The sequence below is a fragment of the Nelumbo nucifera genome, chromosome 1 (genome assembly GCF_055504915.1).
Source record: "Nelumbo nucifera cultivar China Antique chromosome 1, China Antique-T2T, whole genome shotgun sequence".
NCBI classification, from domain to species: Eukaryota; Viridiplantae; Streptophyta; class Magnoliopsida; order Proteales; family Nelumbonaceae; genus Nelumbo; species Nelumbo nucifera.
Window position 1 is genome coordinate 192,479,053 of NC_142649.1, and position 21,306 is coordinate 192,500,358.

At 37.6% G+C, this 21,306-nt stretch overlaps 2 protein-coding genes across 4 annotated transcripts in view; both read left to right on the plus strand.

The window, feature by feature from the left end:
* The first annotated feature begins 766 nt into the window (after positions 1-766).
* On the plus strand, positions 767-2,188 carry LOC104611856 (protein PSK SIMULATOR 1). The gene has a single exon (XM_010279098.3). It carries the CDS (start codon positions 767-769, stop codon positions 2,186-2,188), a length of 1,422 nt encoding a protein of 473 aa, XP_010277400.1.
* Positions 2,189-18,488: 16,300 nt separating this feature from the next.
* Positions 18,489-21,306, plus strand: part of LOC104611857 (brefeldin A-inhibited guanine nucleotide-exchange protein 2) — a 55,058-nt gene continuing 52,240 nt past the window's right edge. For all 3 annotated transcript variants that reach the window (XM_010279100.3, XM_010279099.3, XM_010279101.3), the window contains exon 1: positions 18,489-19,905. In XM_010279100.3, coding sequence (XP_010277402.1) covers positions 18,725-19,905 — 1,181 coding nt within the window. In that variant the 5' untranslated portion in view covers positions 18,489-18,724. The remainder of the gene's footprint in view (positions 19,906-21,306) is intronic.

Consider the following 21,306-nt stretch of genomic DNA (forward strand, 5'->3'; position numbering starts at 1 on the left):
TTCTTTTGTCGTCGTCCGCATGTGCTTACCACCATTAACTTTAATCCCTTTAATTCACACAATTAAACAAACACATTAATACAAATTATTTGAAAGGAGAAATCTGAAAGAATCAAAAGGATCTTCAATCTTCATCTTCTCCTTTAAAAAGATTCAAAACAAAGTAAAAGAATAACAAAGTATAATTTTATTTACCCACTTTTTTTTTATAAGTGCAGAAATAAAGGTTCTACCTTTCTCACTTTCCAACGAGTCCTAATCTGCCCCTACCAGCTTGCGCCCAAAAAAACGTCCCACAGCGTTAGAAGTGGCCACGTGTCCTCCCACACGCATAAGTTTCATTATCGTGCGAAGCTAAAAGGACGGCCGTTAACTCCTATTTCACCTAAATCCGGATGTCACTCCCTTTAGCTAACAGGAGTTCGATCTCCTTCCAACTCTCTCTAGCCTACCAACAACTATACTCTCTCTCTCTCTCTCCATCAGTTGCAATCTTTTCTTCTTAGACTATTTTGTAAAGCCTTCAAAACATCCCACGAGCCTCTACGCCTACATCTTCAAACTTCTCTTTTATCCTTATCCCTGCAACTCCACTCTTCAATTATTTTCTTCTCTTTGTCTTCTCCACGCCTTCAGTTCTTCTCTCACATCATACCCAGTAGGCCAGTACCCACCACATAACATTTCATTCCTTCTTTCTCTCTGTAACACAGAAGCAATCATAATACTCAATTCTTCATCTCCATCTTCTTCGACTTTCAAATCCATGGCTCTGGAGACATGGCTAATTAAGGTGAAGACCGCGATCTCTAACGGCCTTGATGCAGTTCGGACAACTACAGCAACCAAGATGGGTAAGAAATCTAATGTTGGTGTCTTGGCTTTTGAGATCGCCGGGCTTATGTCCAAACTCGTCCAGCTCTGGAAATCGCTCTCCGACAAGAACCTGATTCGCCTAAGACACGAATCAATTGCTCTTGAGGGAGTCCGCAAGATAGTCTCCAACGACGATGCTTTCCTGCTCAGTCTCGCCTGCGCCGAGATGGTGGAGAACTTGAGGCTTGTAGCTAAGTCTGTGTCCAGGCTCGGAAGGCGGTGTGATGACTCGGGTCTCCGGTGTTTCGATCGCTTGTTCCAGGAATTCGCTAACTCGGGCCACGACCCTCATTGCTGGGTTCTGCCTTGGAAGGAGATGGAGGCCAAACAGAAGAAGATGGATCGATATGTCACGCTGACTGCATCCCTTCACAGAGAGATGGATGGGCTTTCGGATGCCGAGCACAGTTTGAGAAAAGTCCCCCAATGTAGCGACATGGACCCGTCTATCAAAGAGAAGAAGATTGTTGATCTGCAACAGAAGCTCTTCTGGCAGAGACAAGAAGTGAAGTATCTCAAAGATAAATCTCTCTGGAGCCGAAGCTTTGATACAGTCACGATATTGCTTGTAAGGTCGATCTTCACTGTTCTAGCAAGAATCAAGCTTGTTTTCGGAATTGGACAAGGATGTCTACCAAACAACAGTTCTTCCTTGTCACGAAGCCTTTCTGTGTCTGCGGCCATCCACCCCTCCGAGAACCCAACTTGTAAATTTGTCTCAGGGCCATTGATGACGACATCCAAGCATGACGAGAAGGAAAACCAAGATCTCAGTCATGGATTCTTTGAGGCGAACACCAAGGTTCTAAAACCAGCGCCGAGTACACTAGGCGCGGCAGCTCTTTCTCTACACTACGCAAATTTGATCATTGTGATCGAGAAGATGATCAGATCACCTCAACTGGTTGGCGTCGATGCCAGGGACGACCTCTACGGCATGCTTCCCACTAGCATAAGATTGTCGCTGAGGGCTAGACTGAGAGGAGTTGGGTGTTGGGCAAGTGATCCGGTGCTTGCCGGAGAGTGGAGAGATGCATTAGGAAAGATCCTGGGTTGGTTGTCACCGTTAGCACACAACATGATAAAATGGCAGAGCGAACGTAGCTTCGAACAACAGAATTTGATGCCCAAGACCAACGTTCTTCTTCTACAGACGCTCTATTTCGCAAACCAGTCGAAGACCGAGGCCGCCATCACCGAGCTGCTTGTGGGTCTAAATTATATATGGAGATTTGAGAGGGAGATGAATGCTATGGCCTTGTTCGAATGCTCCAAGCTCAATGGTGTCGCAAATTTGCAGAGTTCAAGTTAAGGGGACGATTTTTCTTTTCCTTTGGATCTTCCATTTCTTTCTTTCTTTTTTCTTCTGATCATGGTTTAATTAGATTGATCAGCTTCTTTGCTTCTTATTTATGGGGTGTTTGCTGGTTTTCTGCCAACCCTTATGTATAATGTTAATATAGAATTACAAACGATGTGTAAATAGAATAAAAAGAGTGTTGCTTTAAACTTAATGTTTAATCAACTGAAATTCATGTTCTTCTCAGTAAACTACTATCTGTTCTCTTTTGGTGCATTAATTATCCAGATTCCATTCTAGTGATCTTAAGTAAGAAAATTATTTACAAAATGGCTTTGTTCGATTACTAATTAAACTGCAATTATGCAAATAAGAGTAAGTCAGTAAGACACCCCTGAACTCCATGACATAAACCAAGAAACTCTTCCCAGCACACAATCTTCAGATCCACTGATTCCGACGCCAATGCCGATTAAAAAAATGAAGACACGCAATCAAAGACAGAGAGAATTTCAGTAGTCTGTTTAATGTGTAGGAGATCGGGAGTCCCCGATAACTGCCCAAGAAGAAAAGGTGAAAAAAAAATGTACTTAGTGCTTGGTTCTCAGGGCCTCAGGCCTCGGTCTGACTCTGACATACTATCGCCATGGGCTTTGTCCAGGCTTCACCAACGCTGAAGAAACGCAAAAAGAAAGGCAGACACCAAGATAATTTAGGGTCACCCACTGCTGTTTGACGTGGCCAACTTCATGGCCACGTGGCAAATCCTCTTAGATAATCGAGGATTGGCATATCTTCCATGGACACAAATTGTTGTAGAACATGGAGCTAGTAGGGCTGAATTCTGAAAATTGGAGTTGGGAGTGGGATATATAGGAAAAACGTTTTGGCTGTCTAAGTTTGACAGCCTGTGATGTCCATAGGACTCTCCCTGTGCGACACGTTAGGCCATGCAACAGTAACAGTGATGGAGGCATATGGCTATGTCTATGTCTATATGGAGTAAGGTGCCATGTGGACAGAGCCTGTGAGCATAGCCGCACAGGCTGTCAAGTGTGGACGGTCAAAGTTTTCTCCATGTATAGGGCCTGATCCTTTAGGCCCACCATCTTTGGCCACATTGGACCAGTGATACTGACTTGGCCTGTATTTGTTAGGATCTAAATGTCTGAACCCAACCAAGCCCATTGAGTGTCCCTAAACGTCCAGCCTTAATTCTAATCTTTCTAGACAAAGTTGAGCCTTTCCAGATTCCATCTCCCCAAACAAAATGTTGCCAACTGCTTGAGATTTCAACCCACTTACCCACCGAAGTGTGCATCGGTTTTGCTTTGGTCCCTCCGCGTGGCAGCTAAGACGGATTATAGAATGTGTTAAATTACCAAAATGCCCTCCTAACTTTCATTTTTTCTTTTCCTTGCCCTTTTCTCTTAAATCTCAATTGACCAAAAATGCCTCCATTTCTCCAAACAAAACCAGCTAAAACAATAAGAATCATTTTATAGGCATAGAAAAAAAAAATTCAAATGGGTAAATCACAAAGAACACCCTAAACTTTCACTTTGTGACAAATAGCCCCTCGATTAGAGTTAACTTCAAAAAAAAAATTATCAGTCAGTTATTTAAATTTTTTAAATCTTCAAACTACCCTTTTCTTGTTTATTTGAAGGGTAAAATAGAAAAATCTCCCCTGAAGTTTCTGACAATCATACAAACATCCCCTATAGTTTCATTTTAACAAATACCTCCCTTGAACTTTTGAGAAACTCAACAAAAACCTTCCTTCTGTCACTGTCCCAAACGGAAAATGTTAGATTGATGCACCAGTTTTTTTCCAAATACCCATTTTGCCCTTTTATAAATTATTTTATATACAAAATTACTAAAATATGTTTTTCTGTTGGGCTAAAATGGGATTATTTCAGTAATTTTGTATGTAAAATAATTTATCAAAGGGTAGAATGGATATTTGGAAAAAAAACTGGTGCATCAATCTAACATTTTCCGTCTGGGACAGTGACGAAAGGGAGGTTTTTGTTGAGTTTCTCAAAAGTTCAAGGGAGGTATTTGTTAAAATAAAACTATAGGGGAGATTTTTATGATTGCTAAAAACTTCAGGGGAGGTTTTTGTATTTTACCCTTATTTGAATGAGTTGTGATTTGATTAGTTTTCTAAATATAACATTGAAGCCCTCTAGTTGCTCTAATAGATCCTTGCAGATTTCTAGCTGGAATTGGTATTCAAATGAAACAATAGAGGTTTCTTTCTGATAAACATAAATTTATGGTTTCATTTGGTTTTTCTTGATTTAGTGAAGAAAGGAGTGGATAATTTTTATATTTTAATATGAAGAGAGAAATTCATGCAAGTGAAATGAATCAAGATTTTGAAAAAAAAAAAATCTATGCTAGTGAAATGATTCTTGCTATTTTAGTTAGGTGGATAATTTTTATATTTTAATATGAAGAGAGAAATTCATGCAAGTGAAATGAATCAAGATTTTGAAAAAAAAAAAAAAAATCTATGCTAGTGAAATGATTCTTGCTATTTTAGTTAGTTTTGTTTGGAAAAAATGGAGGTATTTGTTGTGAACTAGAGTTTAAGAGAAAAAGGTGAAAAGGAAAAGAAAGAAATTTTTAGGTGGCCATTTTAGTAATTTAATGCATTCTATCATCTGATTTAATGGTCAAGGGGGGTATTTGTCACAAAATGAAAGTATAGGGTGTCATTGTCACAAATGAAAGTTTAGAAGGGCATTTTTCACTAACTCCATAGTACAAGGGGTCATTGTAATTTACCCTTTTTCACATAATCATAGTGTGGACAATGGACGTGAAGCCAAAGCTAATGGTTAAAGGCAAGTATCAGTATGGTAGTATATGTATGTGTTGTGGTTAAGTTGTTATTATCAAATTGCACTTTACATAAAGAAGAAGAAGAAGAGAAAAGCATGCACAGACAAACTCACAAGAATACAATTAATAAGAAGATGCCACATTTGCTCTTGCAAACTCATAAAAGACATGGTGCTTTCTTTCTTGCATTTGATTGTATTTGTTTGTAGACTCCTATATAGATATGATGTTCAATTTCATACTTGACATTGATTTCTCTCTTTTTCTACTTTTTCTATTTGGATTTATTCTAAACAACCTTCATCCCTTTTCTATCAACAAATTCAAATTAAGAAAACCCATCTGAGGTGTTCACACTTATCTACATTCCTTCATTCCTTCACTGATGTCACTAATTAACCTCAGTTTTCTAATGTCACTTCATTGCTTCAATCATGTAATTAGTGAAACCCATCAATCGCGAAGATTGCTAAACTAATGATGTCCTTCGTTGCTGTCACTAATCAACCACGCATTTGATTAGCATCCAAATTTCTTAGAGGAAAAAAAAGGGAAAAAAGGAATCATACACGTCTAAATAGTTGGAAGAGTATAGATGTATGTGAAGGAGTTATGGCTCGGAGTAGACTTCAAGACAATCATTTACAGCATTGTTGGAAAGCTACTTTCCGTCCATTGAATCCATCCCTCTTCCTCATTGAAGGCCTGAGGAAGGTGGCATGGCGATTGACTCAAAAAGATGCAAGGGCCCAAATGCCCAATCATTTTGTTCCACGCCACCCATATCACTTTAGGGCTGAAGGGCAGATTTGTTGATGGGTGTGCACGTCAAGGCCAATATAGCCCTGCATGCGCTTATTACCGACTTATAAGGGCCTAAGACAATGTTTAGAGTGTTGATAAGATATTCCTTATATAGTTTCTTAAGATTTAATTTAGGGTCTGTTTGATTTATAGTTGAAATTGGAATTAAAATTTGTTAGAATCAAAATTGAAATAATCGATTTCCATAGTTTATTTGGTTTAGATAGAAATTAGAATGGAAATTGAAATCAGCAGGAATGGTATTTCATTTCCAAGGGATGGAAAAGGAATGACCATTCCCACAAATGGGGGAATGTCATTCCACTAAACATGAAAATGGGATTCTATTCCGCCTAACCAAATAGATGAAATGAGAATGGCCAATTCGTATTCCGATTCCAGACCCCTATTCGTGCAAACCACCTTATTTTTTTAAAACATCAATATTTGATATGATAGGTATGCAGTCTAATTGTCAGACCAACATATATATAATTTTAGGGTCCTTTTGATTCACAATCGGAATCAGAATTGGAATGATCTATTCCCATAGTCTGTTAGGTTTAGACATGAATTGGAATAGGAATTGGAATAAGTGGGAATGAGATTTCATTCCCAGGGGAAGGGGAGGGAGTGGTGCCTTCCACCAGGAACAGGAATGGGGTTCTGATTCCGTCCAACCAAACATTTGGAATCAGAGTGGCCCATTCCGATTCCGATTCTAGACCCCTATTCCCATGAACCAAATGGACCCTTAATGAACCAAAACTTTTGATATGCAAAAAAAATGAACAAGGTTTTGCTGAACGCAATGGTTGTTCAACGGGTTGTGGAACCATTGATAAGGTTCCACGCTAGTAATAAAATACATGGGACCCTCACCTTTCATAGTGGGGCCCATGAATTTATTATTTTCATGGAACCTCATCATTGGTTCTACAGCCCGTTGAACATCCATCACGTTCAGCTAATCCAAATTCGAAAGTGCTTATCAAAACTCTCAATACTTTAAACCATAGGCCAGCCTAGAGCTAGTTGGTATGTTTGGTATTTGGTTACTACTTACTACGAGTGGATTGAGAAATCAAGTCCAATAAAAAGTCCAAAGTCAGTGAAAACTTGAATGAGATATGGTTGGGCTTGCCTCGATCATTCCTTTGTCTCGACCCATGGCATGTGTTTATATTATTTACTTTTGATGTAGGCGCATATGGTAGGGCTAGGATGGTGCCACGTGGCATCGGCCAGATCAAATCCAAGTCGTTCGCTGCTTACAAACTCCAACCAGCTCCTAGGCGAGCTCAAGTATAAATAGGTGTGTCACTCCCTATGTAAGTTATCTTGGCTCTTTCTACTTTCAAGCTCTCAAGCGCTCAGGTGACCTCGTCTAAGCTCTTCCTCTCAGGCCTTGTCCAACCCCTTACTACGCACTTGACTAACTTGACCGTTGGAGTCTCTGCCCCTAGGATAACACCCGGGGCCTCTGACATGCTCTTTGATCCTTAAGTTGGACATTGCAGCCCTCAAACACATCATCCCTCGGACGTATTAACTCTCGACTAAGGAAGTGAAGTTACATTGTTGCCCTCGGCCCATCCTTGGCAACAACAATTGGTACCGTCTGTGGGAACATTGCTAAGACTTCCCCCTAAGTGAACACTTAATTCAAAGAACTATTAAGCTTACAACAATGGTTGATATTCAAAATAACATTCCAAATGCTCAGAACTTGGTCACCATGGACCAATTTAGGATGGTCCTCGACAGACTTGACAACATCACTCAAAGACTGGACGAGGTGGGGCGCCTGGCAAGAGGTCGCCCCGCTGGGAGCCAGGGGCATTATAGTGGACACTCTACCCATGCTCCACTGATCTAGTGCCCCGTCATACCTAGAAAGCTAACCCCTCAGTGTCCAATAGCAACATTCGACGCGCCAACAAGCCGTTGAAGACCTCCTTCCTCCCTAGCCAATGGGGGGTGATCCAGATGGGTCATGCGACAACCGCCAAGACCAAGAATGCTAGTTTCGAGTAGAGAGCCTTCAAGAAGAAGGCGGGCGCTCTGGCCACTACAATCCTCCTCCGAGGGCTAGAGGCTAACGCCACACCTCTCCCTCACCTATGTCAGACCTCCACGACCTCCTCAACGACTGTTAGGCCCGAAGGAGCCATGTGCCCACATCAAAGAACTCTGGGAACCGGTCCTACCTGTTCTGCATCTGAGAGGACCAGGACAAGGCCTAGGCTTCCATCGACAGAAGAATCAGCGACCTACAGGCACAAATCGATGCCATTAAAGATGAACTTCGCCAAGTGAAGGAGGGTCTAGGTGATGCCTCCACCAATCAAAACCCCTCATCCAACAGAATGGGCGCCTTCACTAACTCCATCACCTCAGAGCCTCTCCCACCTCACTTTAAGGCTCCCCACATTGGAGATGTACGATGGAACCACCGAACCGGACGACAACTTGGAAAGCTTCCGAGCACTCATGCTCCTCTATGGGTACTCCGACACCTTAACATGCTGAGCATTCCAAGTGACGCTCAAGGGGGCAATGCATCGATGGTTCTCGAGGCTCCCCCATCACTCCATCAACTTGTGGGAACAGTTCGCCAACCTTTTCCTCTCCCATTTCATTAGCAGCCGATGGTGCCAGAAGACCATTGTCTCCCTCATGTTCATTCGACAAAAGCGTGGAGAGAGCTTATAGTCCTACATCGACTGCTTCAAAAAAGAAGGGCTCGAGGTCCGAGACCTCACCCCCTCGGTATCAATGCACGTCGCAATCAACGACTTCTAGCCCGAATCCCTCAAATGTTCTGTTGCCAAGACACTGCCCAAGAAGAAGGCAGAATTTTTGAAGAAAGCATAGAAGTACATCACCGTCGAGGAGGCCTTGGCCGGTGAGCGCCAGGAGGGTGAGGCCAACCCCATCCGAAGGGCACCAAACAAGAAGAGAAAGGACCAAGACGATTGTAGTCATAGCCACCACAACAACAAGAGGTGAAAGAGATAAAGTGTGTTGGAATAGCAAAATAGAATAGGGGGTAGGGAGGAAGAGAGAGAGAGAGTGTGAGTGACATTAATTGACCAAAAACTCACAAATCGCTGCCTAGGTCGAATGGTTTAGCGGTTTGACCGCTCGGGTCAGTTATTTTTTGACAAAGTCAATGTTTTTTCATAAAAAGTGGTCCAACCCAAAATCAGACCCGAAACTATGATCGATTCCCAAGTCCAACGGTTCGATCTTCCAATCTAGTCCGTTTTTTAAAACTGTGATTTTTGAGTTAGCTTTTCCATTGGTTTATAAGTAGTTTCTATCTAATCTCAAGATGTTTGAGAGGGTCTCATTCGAAATATTCATTTCAAAAAGTTAGCTTTTTCTAAAAAAATTGTGAGATAGGCTTTAAAAATTGATTTCTAAGATTATGAGCATCCCATATTTGGATGCTCCAATTATTCAAGGCATAATTGATAAGAAGGTTCTAAATAACATTAAAACTAAAATTAGGTTAGGGTTGGAAATTGAAAACTCATTTTAAAGATGAAAGAGCTATTCTTATCAAATAAGTTTTGAATGTAGTTCTTCTATTTGCAAGGTGCCAATTGGCCAATCGGTAAGGTCTCTTGATTGTTGTAGCTGAGAGACTTGGAATTAAATCCCACCAGCACTTGGGTTGGGGGTTATGGGTTTAGGGGATGGGCCATCCCTGTTATGTAGCCCCATGGAGCAAAAAAAATGTAATTCCTCTATTTTAAATGTTGTTCAAATGAACATACCCTCAAAAAGATTAATGAAAAGTATTTTTCGGAAAATTATTAAGAACCTTTGGAGTTTCTTGATAATGAAAATCTATAAGAAGTACTTTTCCTCTTTGTGTTAATGCTTTCACATTTGAATTTGAGGGAAAATCAAGTATTATGTTGATTGTTTAAAATGATATCAAAATACGACAATTTGAGCCTCCATTGTTAAGTTCTTGCTGAATTGTATAAGAGGGCATAAATGGAATTCTTTATGCATCTTAAATAACTATACAACATGTCTGATTTTTTTGTTTTGATAATTCACAACATGTCTAAATAGGCATCTATAAATCATAAAATTTAATGAATTGCAGTTGAAGTTGCATGGAGTATTTAGTTGGACAAAGTTAACTACTCTAACACTTGGAACTACATGTTGACTTGTAGATGAATCACAATTTATTTGGAATCTATAAGAAGTGGCAATAGATCTATAAGGATTTTAGACTTTTCTTAACTTAAAATACCCCTCTCTTTGAATTTGCTCTCTCTCTCTCTCTCTCTCTCTCTCTCTCTCTCTATATATATATATATAACTATCTATTTATCTATTATGAAGATATAAATTGTAAATTGAATACTATTTTTTATTTCATTCCATTCTTGCTCATTAAGTCTCATATTTAAAATTAACTTTCATTCTCTCTCATTGAATTATATGTTTAATGTGTTTTTTCTGATCGTTAAATTTCACTAATTAACTTAGGAATTAATGAAATCACTTTCATGTTTGTTAAATGATGGAAATGAAATACAAAAATTATGAAAAGAGAAAATTAATGTCTATTTCATCACCCTATTAAACAAATCAAATGATTCAGTGGTTTGATTAGCTAGGTCACGCTGTTGTTGGCCAAGTCAATGGTTTTTTATGGGCAAGCAATTTGGTAGAAAATAAACCTAAAATCCATATTAAATAACAATTCAATTAGTCTAATCGATCTCTAAGCAAGCTCTGATTCAATTAGCACAATAAATTGAAAATATTGATATAAATTATAGAGTAAGAAGATTCGATACAAGTTTTTAGGTTAAAAGAAAATAAACTATCAATATATATATACAATTATTGTTATTGTTGTTATCATTTGAAATTGTCAAGTACACATTTACTAGTTACATAAAATTGTGACATCAAACCCAAGTGTACACATCACTAAAATGTAGTAAGTCCAAACAGTACACTATTGCTGAACATTTATAAACTTATGAATCTTAATCAGTCTAATTATTGCTAGGCCCAGTATGATGAAAATATGTATATGCCAGTACTGTTGTACTAATGATAGAGGTACACATATGATATGATGAAGCGACATATTATAGCTGAGAGATGTCAATCAGGCCGATTTCTATTTAAGTTGGCTCATGATCCAGAAAATAATCAACCATAAAATTTAGTTCCACAACAAACATTTGTCCTGAAAATCAGGCCCATAATCAATCAAGGACTTTGTCTCTTACCTAAGCCATCTATGCAACTCAAACTTTATCCATCACATATATATTGAGCTTACTTATCTCGCATAACCCAACACAAACTCTTTTTCCTGGGTAGCCAAATTTATCCTATTTAAGACTCTCTAACGGGCACGAAGGTGGCACTGGATGTTCATTAACAATAATTTTGTTGTCAGTATGGGGCCACTACCATTAATCTCTTGATTGCTTAAAGATGAAAGCAAAAAAATTGAAAGAAGGCTCAATGTTCAAAGAAGTAAAGCCCAAGGCGATACAGAAAAAATGCAAAAAATAAAAAAAAAATAAAAAAACATTTTGGATCACATGCCTTTTGGGCTTCACATGACACTTCATAGTTTTAAATCACATAGCATGTGGCCACATGGAGGAAGATGGAAGGAAAAAAAAAACAAAGAATGACTCCTTTCATAAGGAAATCAAATACCAATCAATTACCAAATAGTTTTGGGCATTTTCTGAAGCTTTTTTGGCTTATTTTTTTTGGGTACCAGGTCTTTTTATCCATGTTTTTTTATTTCTCACATAAAGAAGACAATGACCATTTTAGCCATAAAAAACATTATTAAAAGGGGTAATTTTGTCCCATCAAAGTGTTGGGGTGGAAAAGTTATTTATCCTAATGGGAGATGGGTAAGTGATACACAGGGAAAATAAATTTTCCATGAACCCCACATAAATTTGAAAAAGGAAAATGGGTATCTTGGTCAATGGGAACCAAAATCCCATTAACCAACTTTCCCTTCTCTTAAAATCCAAAAAACGGCCCTTGATTTCAAGAGTTGCTCTCTATATGGATTAGGATGTTTTTATTGGGATCATGTTTTACGGGAAGAACAAGAGTTTAGAAGATGAAAAGGGAGAAAATGGCGAGGATTTGATGAAGAAAGGAGGGAAACATGTGAAAGATTAGACTACATAAACATCATAATTGGTAATGTGAAAGATGGGGTAATAATAAAGAAAGCATTGTAATTTATGTACCTTGAAATCCACATATCCAATTTGATTTATAGCTGGAAATGTGACATGGTTTGTTGGTAAAGTTTGTTGCTAGTTGTAGCAGAGACCTTATTAGGGTTGGGGGTGGTTTTGTGGTTTTTTGAATGGATACCCTTGTTGTGTAGCCTGATGAGGGCACATTTGGCCCTCTAGTGATAGTGTGCTATGTGGCGATCCCAAAATCGTCACATGACACCCCGACACCATGTAGGCAATGACTTGCCTTAGCCAAAATGATGGAGACCTACTCGGAACCACGTCGAATGCGCCTCACACAAATTGAGGGTGCTTCATCACCACCTCGCCATGGTCGACCTATAGACACCTTGTCAGGATCGGGATGGCCACCTTAGAATAGAGACCCAGTTGGAGACCTACCTCTGTTGACCTGACAAAGACCCAGCTGGCGACATACCCTCGCCAACCTAACGGTGTAAGATCTTGATAGGACTAGGCCAGCGGAAGAGGCAACCTACCTTTGCCGACCTAACAAAGGCCCAGCCAGTGACCTACCCCCGCCAACCTGACAGCGTAAGATCTTGATAGGACTAGGTCGGCGGAAGAGGCAACCTACCTCCGGTGACCTAATAGAGACTCAACTGGCGACCTACATCCGCTGACCTAATGAAGGCTCAGGTGATGGCCTCATCACGACCGAGCTAGGGACCTTGGCATTAGGGGCAACCTCCCCCGAGACCCTACTGACCTAACTGGGACCCAGTTGGAGACCTTCTTGACACGTTGGGCAACCTCCTCCTTAAGCAGGCTATCATCTCCAACTTCCCTAGGATCACGACGCCACATTGGAAGATTCGGTTATCACCCCGCCCGCTTCGGGTGCGAATGGATAAAGGTATCCCCACCCGCTTCGGGTGCGACTGGATAAAGGCATCCCCACCTGCTTCGGTTATCACCCCACCTCCAAGTGTGAAACCACCTCCGAACCAAACAGGCCTGAGATCTTAGATGTGCTTCGTGAGCCTCACGGTAGCTTGCCTATATAAAGGCATCCCTTTCTTTAGAAAATGTATGAGTGATTAGCTTTCATAGTTCACTAGCTCTCTAGCTCTCTTGCTTTTAGCTCTCTCTATCCTCTTCTTTTACTTGAGCATTGGAGTGCCCACCCCGAGTAAAGCAACCTGGACACTTTGATAATCACTTTCTTGCAACTTGACCAAGCGACTTACTCAATTTGGCATCAGAGCTATCTGCCAACAGGGAGCACCAGATCGCGCACCATCATAGCCCAATTGCCAAAAAAAATGCATGTGCAAGAGGAGAAAAGAAAATTAAAGGACTAAATTTTGGATCGGAATTTGTTTTAACATGAGCCATGAGGCCAAGGCATATAGGATGTACACATGCACATGCAAAAGATGAAAAAAACGAAGAGATAATGATGCATGTATTGTATAATAAATGGGTTAGATTTTTTATATGGTGGTCCAAACATTAAACATATTTCCTATAAAGGCTTCTGAAAAGACATTTTCTAGAAGTCTAAACCAATCTTAGAAGACAAATTTCATCAATATTATCTATATCTATACTACTATTAAAAGTGAGAATGAAACTTTGAAAGCAAATTTCATTAATAAATGCTCATAACACAGTCCACCAAGTTACAATTAGCAAGAATAGTCAAAGAAAAGTAAGAAGGAAAAATAACCCATCAATAGACCAAACTACTGAAGCAAAGGAAAGAGACCTTGAGCTATTGAGCACCTGGAGAAAGAACTCACGAGGCCATTATAACTTGTAAGATAGGCGCAAAAAAATGTTTGTGAACTTTTATTCTTGATTAAAATGCCCCAATATTTTAATTTGGTCTCTCTTTAATTACAAGGACATAAAATGTGATTTTAACTACTGCTTTTCATCTTATTCCATTCCCTTTCATTAAGTCTTATTAATTCCCATTCTCTTTCATTAAGTCCTATATTTATTTTATATCATTACTATTAAAAGTATAAATGAGCTTGTATAACTTTTCTTTTTTATTAAAATATCCTTATTTTGACTTTGGTCCCTTTTAATTGCAAAGGAAAAAATGTCATTTGAACTATTACTTTTCACTTCATTCAATTTCCTTTGTTAAATTTTATATTTAAGGTATTAACTCTCATTTTCGATCATTAAAGCTTATATTTAAGATGTTATTTTTTTATCACAAAAGGATTATACTAATTAGATCGATATCCATACTTTCAACAATATAAAATCCATATTTTTAAAAATCATACAAAAAATGAAATTGTTCTTTCATTTAGGTGGTGGATAATTAATTCAACCATCTAAGTCAATGGGTCAATTCATTATGTCATAGTCAAACAATATTTTTTAAATTATAAAAATTGTAGATAAATTTGGTCACGTATTTATTGTTTTATGTTAATTATGTCAAAGAAAGATAAGTATGATAAACAATAATTGTTTTCATTGACAATGAAAATTAAATGCAAAATTTAAAAATGACCCCAAAATGAAATTGTTTTCCTGTTTGGTATGAGCCCACATTTCATCTTTTGGGACAAATGCATTGACCCTTGATGTTATAATCATATAACAAAAATTCAAAAAACAAAAAACAAAAACAAAAATTTTGTTTTAAACATCTATACACATCTCTAGTATTACATATTCATCATATTAAATAAGAATGAATGGGATAAATAAAAATTATTTTTGTACACATAGAAAAGAAAAATTATAAAAAACTTTGAACACATGTCATTACTATCATCATCTAAAATAAACACATGCAAAGCATGTGCGCATTTGCAATATAGTAAAGAGAGAGAGAGAGATTTACTACACACTCTAATAATGTAAATATCAATTCCTTTCACAACAAGTGAAAACAAAATAAATAAATAAAGGAAAATTCTCTAAAACTCACCATGAGTTTTCAGCATTTCTCTTAAACTCACCACAACTTTTCAAAATGTTTAAACTCACTGTGTCACTAACTTGACGTTAAAGAGACTACGGGTGTTAATATATTACCATTTTAATCTTCAAAGAAAAATATAAAATATATACAAAATAAATTAGCGGGTGTTAATATATTACCATTTTAATATTTACATGAAAAAAAATAAAGTTCAAAAAATATTTTCAAATATAAAATACATAAAAACATAGAAATTACAAAAAATATGAAAGTTTATAGAAATTTCAAGAAAAACAAAAAATTATTTTCAAATTATAGAAACTATAGAAATTGAAAAAAATCAGAAAATAAAAATTGTAGAAAAAATAGCAAAAATTATAGAATAACACAGAAATTGTAAATAAAGAACAAAAATACAGGAAAAATTATAGATTGTAGAAAATAGAAAATGTAAAAAAACAGAAATTATAAAAAATATTGGAAATTATAACAAAACACTAAAAATGAAAAAAAATTGAAAACTGAAAAAGACCATTTTCCTCCAACTCACCATTCAAGGGTAATTTGGTCATGAAAATTTTTATTTATGCTGGCATGGACACCTCTATTAAGAAGCATTAATGGTGCACTAACGGAAGGTGAGTTTTGGAAAACTAAAACTTATTGACATGGTGAGTTTTAGACATTTTGAAAAGTTGTGGTGAGTTTAAGAGAAATGTTGAAAACTCATGGTGAGTTTTAGACAATTTCCCATAAATAAATAATAAAATACTACAGACCACTAACTTATCATAATTTATTCCTGTAACCAAAACGAATCCATTTTGAAGAAGTGGTTGCTCTCACACTTAGGTAATTAATTCACGAGAAAGGTAGGGAAACCAATACACATTTTAAAGGTTTCCCTATCTTTCCCATCCTTTCCCTACCTATCCCTTCAAACTAAACATAACCTTAGGGTTGGCAAAAAAGGGTGGGGTTGGATGAGGGTTGAGTACCAATCCACTCATATTGACCCACTAACCCACTATAAATGCTCGTTAGTGGGTCACAACCTACCCTTACCCCACCCATATTTGACCTGCCTAGTCAAAATAGATTTCTTTCTTTTTCTACATTTTTTTCTATTTCAAATGCTACAACCGGGGTGATTTAACCTATATATCCAACAAGTTCCATTTGAAAAGAAAAAAGTTTTTTGTCTATTTTTGTGACTATAACATGGGAGATACGGGTCAGGTCAACCCATATATATGAAAAAAATCATTTTAAGAGAACCATTTTGTTCATATAGCTTCCTTGTGGCATATATGGGTTGGGTCATCTGAAAGTATAAAAATGCATAACATTATAGGTTAGGGCAAAGCTACATATATGTGAGTGGGGTCAATTGAAAAAAACGTCAAGTATAACTGTATATTTTGAGCTATTTTTTTTTTCATATTGACTCCACACTCTCTAGTGACATTGAATGAAATACTTATAGGGGTTAAAGGGTTAGGGTCAAAAAGTGGATTAGCTTTTAACTATTGGATAAAAAACAGAAAAGGCAAAAATCCCTTGGGTTTTAACCTTAGATTAAAAAAAAAAACAAAAACAAAAGACAAATATCTTATGCATATGAATTTCTAATGTAATTTTCTTGTTTTTTTTTATGCAAAGACTTGTTATAAAGTTAAAATTAATAGCTCACCACATTAATTTAATTATGAATTTGGTCACTACACAATTTAATTACAAGCTTTATAATCTTCTTGCCTTGGAACATACAAGTATAAAATTGAGAAAATAAAGTATTCTGAAATGAGAACAAAGTAACTAAAATACCTTAATTTTTTAATTTGTTTCTTTTCTAACTGTAAGGACAGAAATGTAATTTGAAGAATTTTTCTTCTCATTCAAATCCCTATAATTAAATCTTATATTTAAGGTATTAACTCCCATTAACATCCATTCAATCATATTTTTGACTAATACTCTTATTTTTGAATTTGACCCCTCTTTGTTCAATTTATTCACATTAAGTTTTATATTTAATGTATTAATTTCCATTCTTTCATTGAATTATGTATTAATTAACCATATTAAGAAAAAATAATGTGACAAAGAATAATTATTTTTTATTGATGATAGAAATAAAATACAAATTTAAAACCAATAAAAAATGAAAGTGTTTTCATGTTTGGTGGTGAGTCAACAGTTCAACTTTTTGGGTCAAAATGTGTCAACCCTTGATGTCATAGTTAAATAACAATAAAGATAAAAAAATATGAAAACACACAAAAAGTATAAAAAATACAAAAGGATTGTAGAAAACATTTGGGCGCATCTCTAATATTGTATATTTATCATATTAAACAAAAATGAGTGTGACAAATAAGAATAACTTTTATAAACAAAAATATAAAAATATAGAAAAATTTGAAAACATATTATTTACTATCATCATCATAATAAAAAATTACCACGGGCAAAGAATGTACATACTTAGAGGAATTTGAATGAGAAAAAATTGTTCAAATTACATTTATGTCCTTACAAATACAATTAGAGAAGGGCCAAATTTAAAAAAATTAAGATATTTTAGTCAAATAAAATTTCTATACTCCCCTTAATACTTTTAATAATAATATACATATAAATATATTATTAATCAATTTTTTATTTCATGTCCTTTTTTTATTTTGAATCCCCTACAATTATATCCATGGTATTAGTATGAATTGGGGCCAATCAAGATAGACCGTTTCGGCTCCGTAAACATGGGGTCCATATATACAAGGATGATGTGGCATCACGTTTGGCCCAGTTTCCGCAGGGGATTTGGATACCAACACAACACCAAGCAATTAACGGGCCTTAGACATGAATATAACTTGGGCTTTGGGCTTTGGAGACCGTGCGAGTTGGGACGTCAGTGAAAGAAAAGAAGCTCATTAATAAGGGTCCATTACATGGTTCAATCGCGGTGGCGGTCCAACCGCTTAGTTGAATCCGTTGATACGGTCGACTCGCGAACTCACCACCCCAGCGGTCCAGCCTCATTGCCGCCGGGGAAGCGGGAACCAATGAACCATCAACCATGAATGAAGAAGCAAGACTTCACGTGACATGGCGGGCGGGCGGTACCTCCAGGCTCCAACTCCAATCCAAAACAGTCAACAGATTTCATCCTGCAACGCTTAAGGCCTCTTTATATTACCTACTGCTACTATTGATAAATTGAATAATCAGTTACATCTTTTGTTCAAGACTTAATTGTCCAAAATACCCATACTACTGCCCACTATATTACCATCCGCACCCAAACTCACCTTGGTTCTTGATTCATGCCTCCTGACTCCTGAGTTGCAGTGCACACACTATACTACTACACAATATGTCAATATCCATAGATAGAGGGGCATTTTAGTCATTTTATGTGAGGAGAAATAATATACCTGACTGACTTGTACCGTTTCTTTCCTAGTCTAGCTTTGGCTTTTCACCGAGTTTCAGTTTGCCAACACGGTCCCAATCGCTCCCGCTGATTGGAAAGAAGAGAACAAGGAGAAAGAAACAGAGCAGCCATCGCCCTGCTGCTGGTTCAATTCAACTATCGCCGTTGACGTACCATGTAAGTTTGCTCGCTTCATATAGAAAAGGGAAAAAGCCCTAGTTTCCACTTCTTCAGATCTGAAACTCTGCTAGTCTAGGTCGGGAATGGCTTCTTCGGAAGCCGATTCCCGTTTGAGTCTGGTAATTACTCCAGCTCTAGAGAAGATCATCAAGAACTGTTCCTGGAGGAAACACTCCAAGCTAGTTCATGAATGCAAATTTGTAATCGAGAAATTAGCTTCTCCCAATAAGTTTTCTTCTACTCCCGACGATGCTGAGCCGGACAGTTCAGTTCCCGGTCCGTTGCACGACGGTGGCCCACTTGAATTCTCTCTCGCCGAGGCCGAAACGATTCTCAGTCCCCTGATCGCTGCTTGTGGATCGGGAGTTCTTAAGATTGCCGATCCGGCTATTGATTGCATCCAGAAGCTGATCGCCCATGGCTACATTCGTGGTGAAGCGGATCCTTCTGGAGGGCTTGAATCCAAACTTCTCTCTCGGATGATGGACTCCGTCTGTAAGTGTCATGACTTGGGCGATGACGCGGTTGAACTGATGGTACTTAAGACACTGCTCTCAGCTGTTACTTCGATCTCATTGCGGATCCACGGGGATTGCTTATTGCAGATCGTTAGAACTTGTTATGATATCTACTTGGGGAGCAAGAATGTTGTTAATCAGACAACTGCCAAGGCTTCTCTGATACAAACGCTGGTCATTGTGTTTCGGAGAATGGAGGCTGATTCATCCACTGTTCCTGTTCAGCCTATTGTGGTGGCAGAGCTGATGGAGCCTGTAGAGAAGTCCGACACGGATGGAAGCATGACACAGTTTGTCCAGGGGTTCATTACCAAGATCATGCAAGACATTGATGTGGTTTTGAATCCTTCCACCCCAGGGAAACCATCGCTGGGTGCCCATGATGGTGCATTTGAGACTACGACCGTCGAAACCACTAACCCGACAGATTTGTTGGATTCAACGGATAAGGACATGTTGGATGCCAAGTATTGGGAAATCAGTATGTATAAGACTGCTTTGGAAGGGAGAAAGGGGGAATTGGTGGATGGTGAGACCGAGAGAGATGATGACTTGGAGGTTCAGATTGGTAATAAGCTGCGACGGGATGCTTTCTTGGTTTTTAGGGCACTTTGTAAACTCTCAATGAAGACACCTCCCAAGGAGGCCTTGAATGATCCGCAGTTGATGCGCGGAAAAATTGTAGCTTTAGAGCTGCTGAAGATTTTGCTGGAGAATGCTGGAGCCATCTTTAGGACTAGTGAAAGGTATTTCTCTCTCAATCTTTATTTAACTAGTTCATTTTGGGAAGTTGTATAAACTTTATTTTGTGCTAATTGATACTTAAGGCAAAAAGATACTGTTCTTGGTTTCAAATTACACAATGGTTTTATTCTTGTTTTGGTGCCTTCTTTACCATTTGATGTTAGTAAAAATTCTCTGTCTGTTTTACTGCACTTCTAGCTTGTATCTCCATTTTCTGTGCGAAAGGGGAGTTGGTTTGCTTTCTATAGATTCCCTACATTCATCTTTCGTTGACACAGAAATAAGAAATTTTCATTGACAAATTATGCATTGGAAATATTCTTAAACTAAGGCCAACCCACATGTTCAGCTCCTATTATCATTGTTATCTAAAGAGCTTACAATACCCAGTTGAATTTATAATCATTGTTTATGTACAGGTGTCTCCTTTATTAGTTGTCCTGTAAATTTATATATTTGGGTCCTCTGTATCTTCCAGATAATTGAGTGCTGTCGTGTAGGAAGCAAACAAAGAAATATACCAAGAAAAAGAATGACAACCATGATCGTGGAAACTGAAAAAGAAAAACAAAAAAGAAAGCAAGAAAGAGAGAATGGTTAACTCTGGGGGAAGTATGATAGTAGGCATAAGCATCAGTTACGATTGCCTTTTTTATCTTTCTTTTTTTGATAAGCAACATAAATGTTTTATTAATGAAAAGTGACTTTATCCCTGAACATTGGACAGAATAATGACAGGGAAGTAAACAATACCTAATACAGAATCTGTATAACAGAGACAACAGTTCTGCCCTTAGAGAATTGCCCTCTCCAATGGCCATCAGTTGCTATGGTTGACTAATGACACTCTAGAAGATGGTTAAAAAATTGATTGTATTGTAAAGTTTTGAATTTGATACCAGACAAAATTTACCAGCAGCTGAAAAAGAATAGTAGTCTAACTATGTTCAACAGTTTCATTCCAGCTTCAAAATCATGATGATTTTGTGTGTGAGTGTCAAATCCTGGAGTTTATCTCTTATTATCTTTCAGAAAGTATACTTAAGCCATGTATTTTTCATGTTGGTACCTTTTCTTTTGTAGCTTAATTTTTCCTCCATTAATTAAAATGCATTAAAATAATCTAAAAAATTGAAGCCCATCAAATTTACTGTAAAGCCAAAATTTTCCCCTTCTTGACCGTGAAGTTTTCTCTTCATCAAAATTAGACTTTAAGTTGGAAAGAAATCCTTAACCACACCATTAACCAAAACCAAAAAGTGATAGTAACTCATACAACCCTTCACCCGATTACATCATCTCTCACAAAACCACAACTCTTAAGAACCTCTAGCAGGAAGGTCTAGTCCACTAAGTCATTAGCTTTCTCTAAATCCAATTTACAGACAACACCTTGTTGGCTG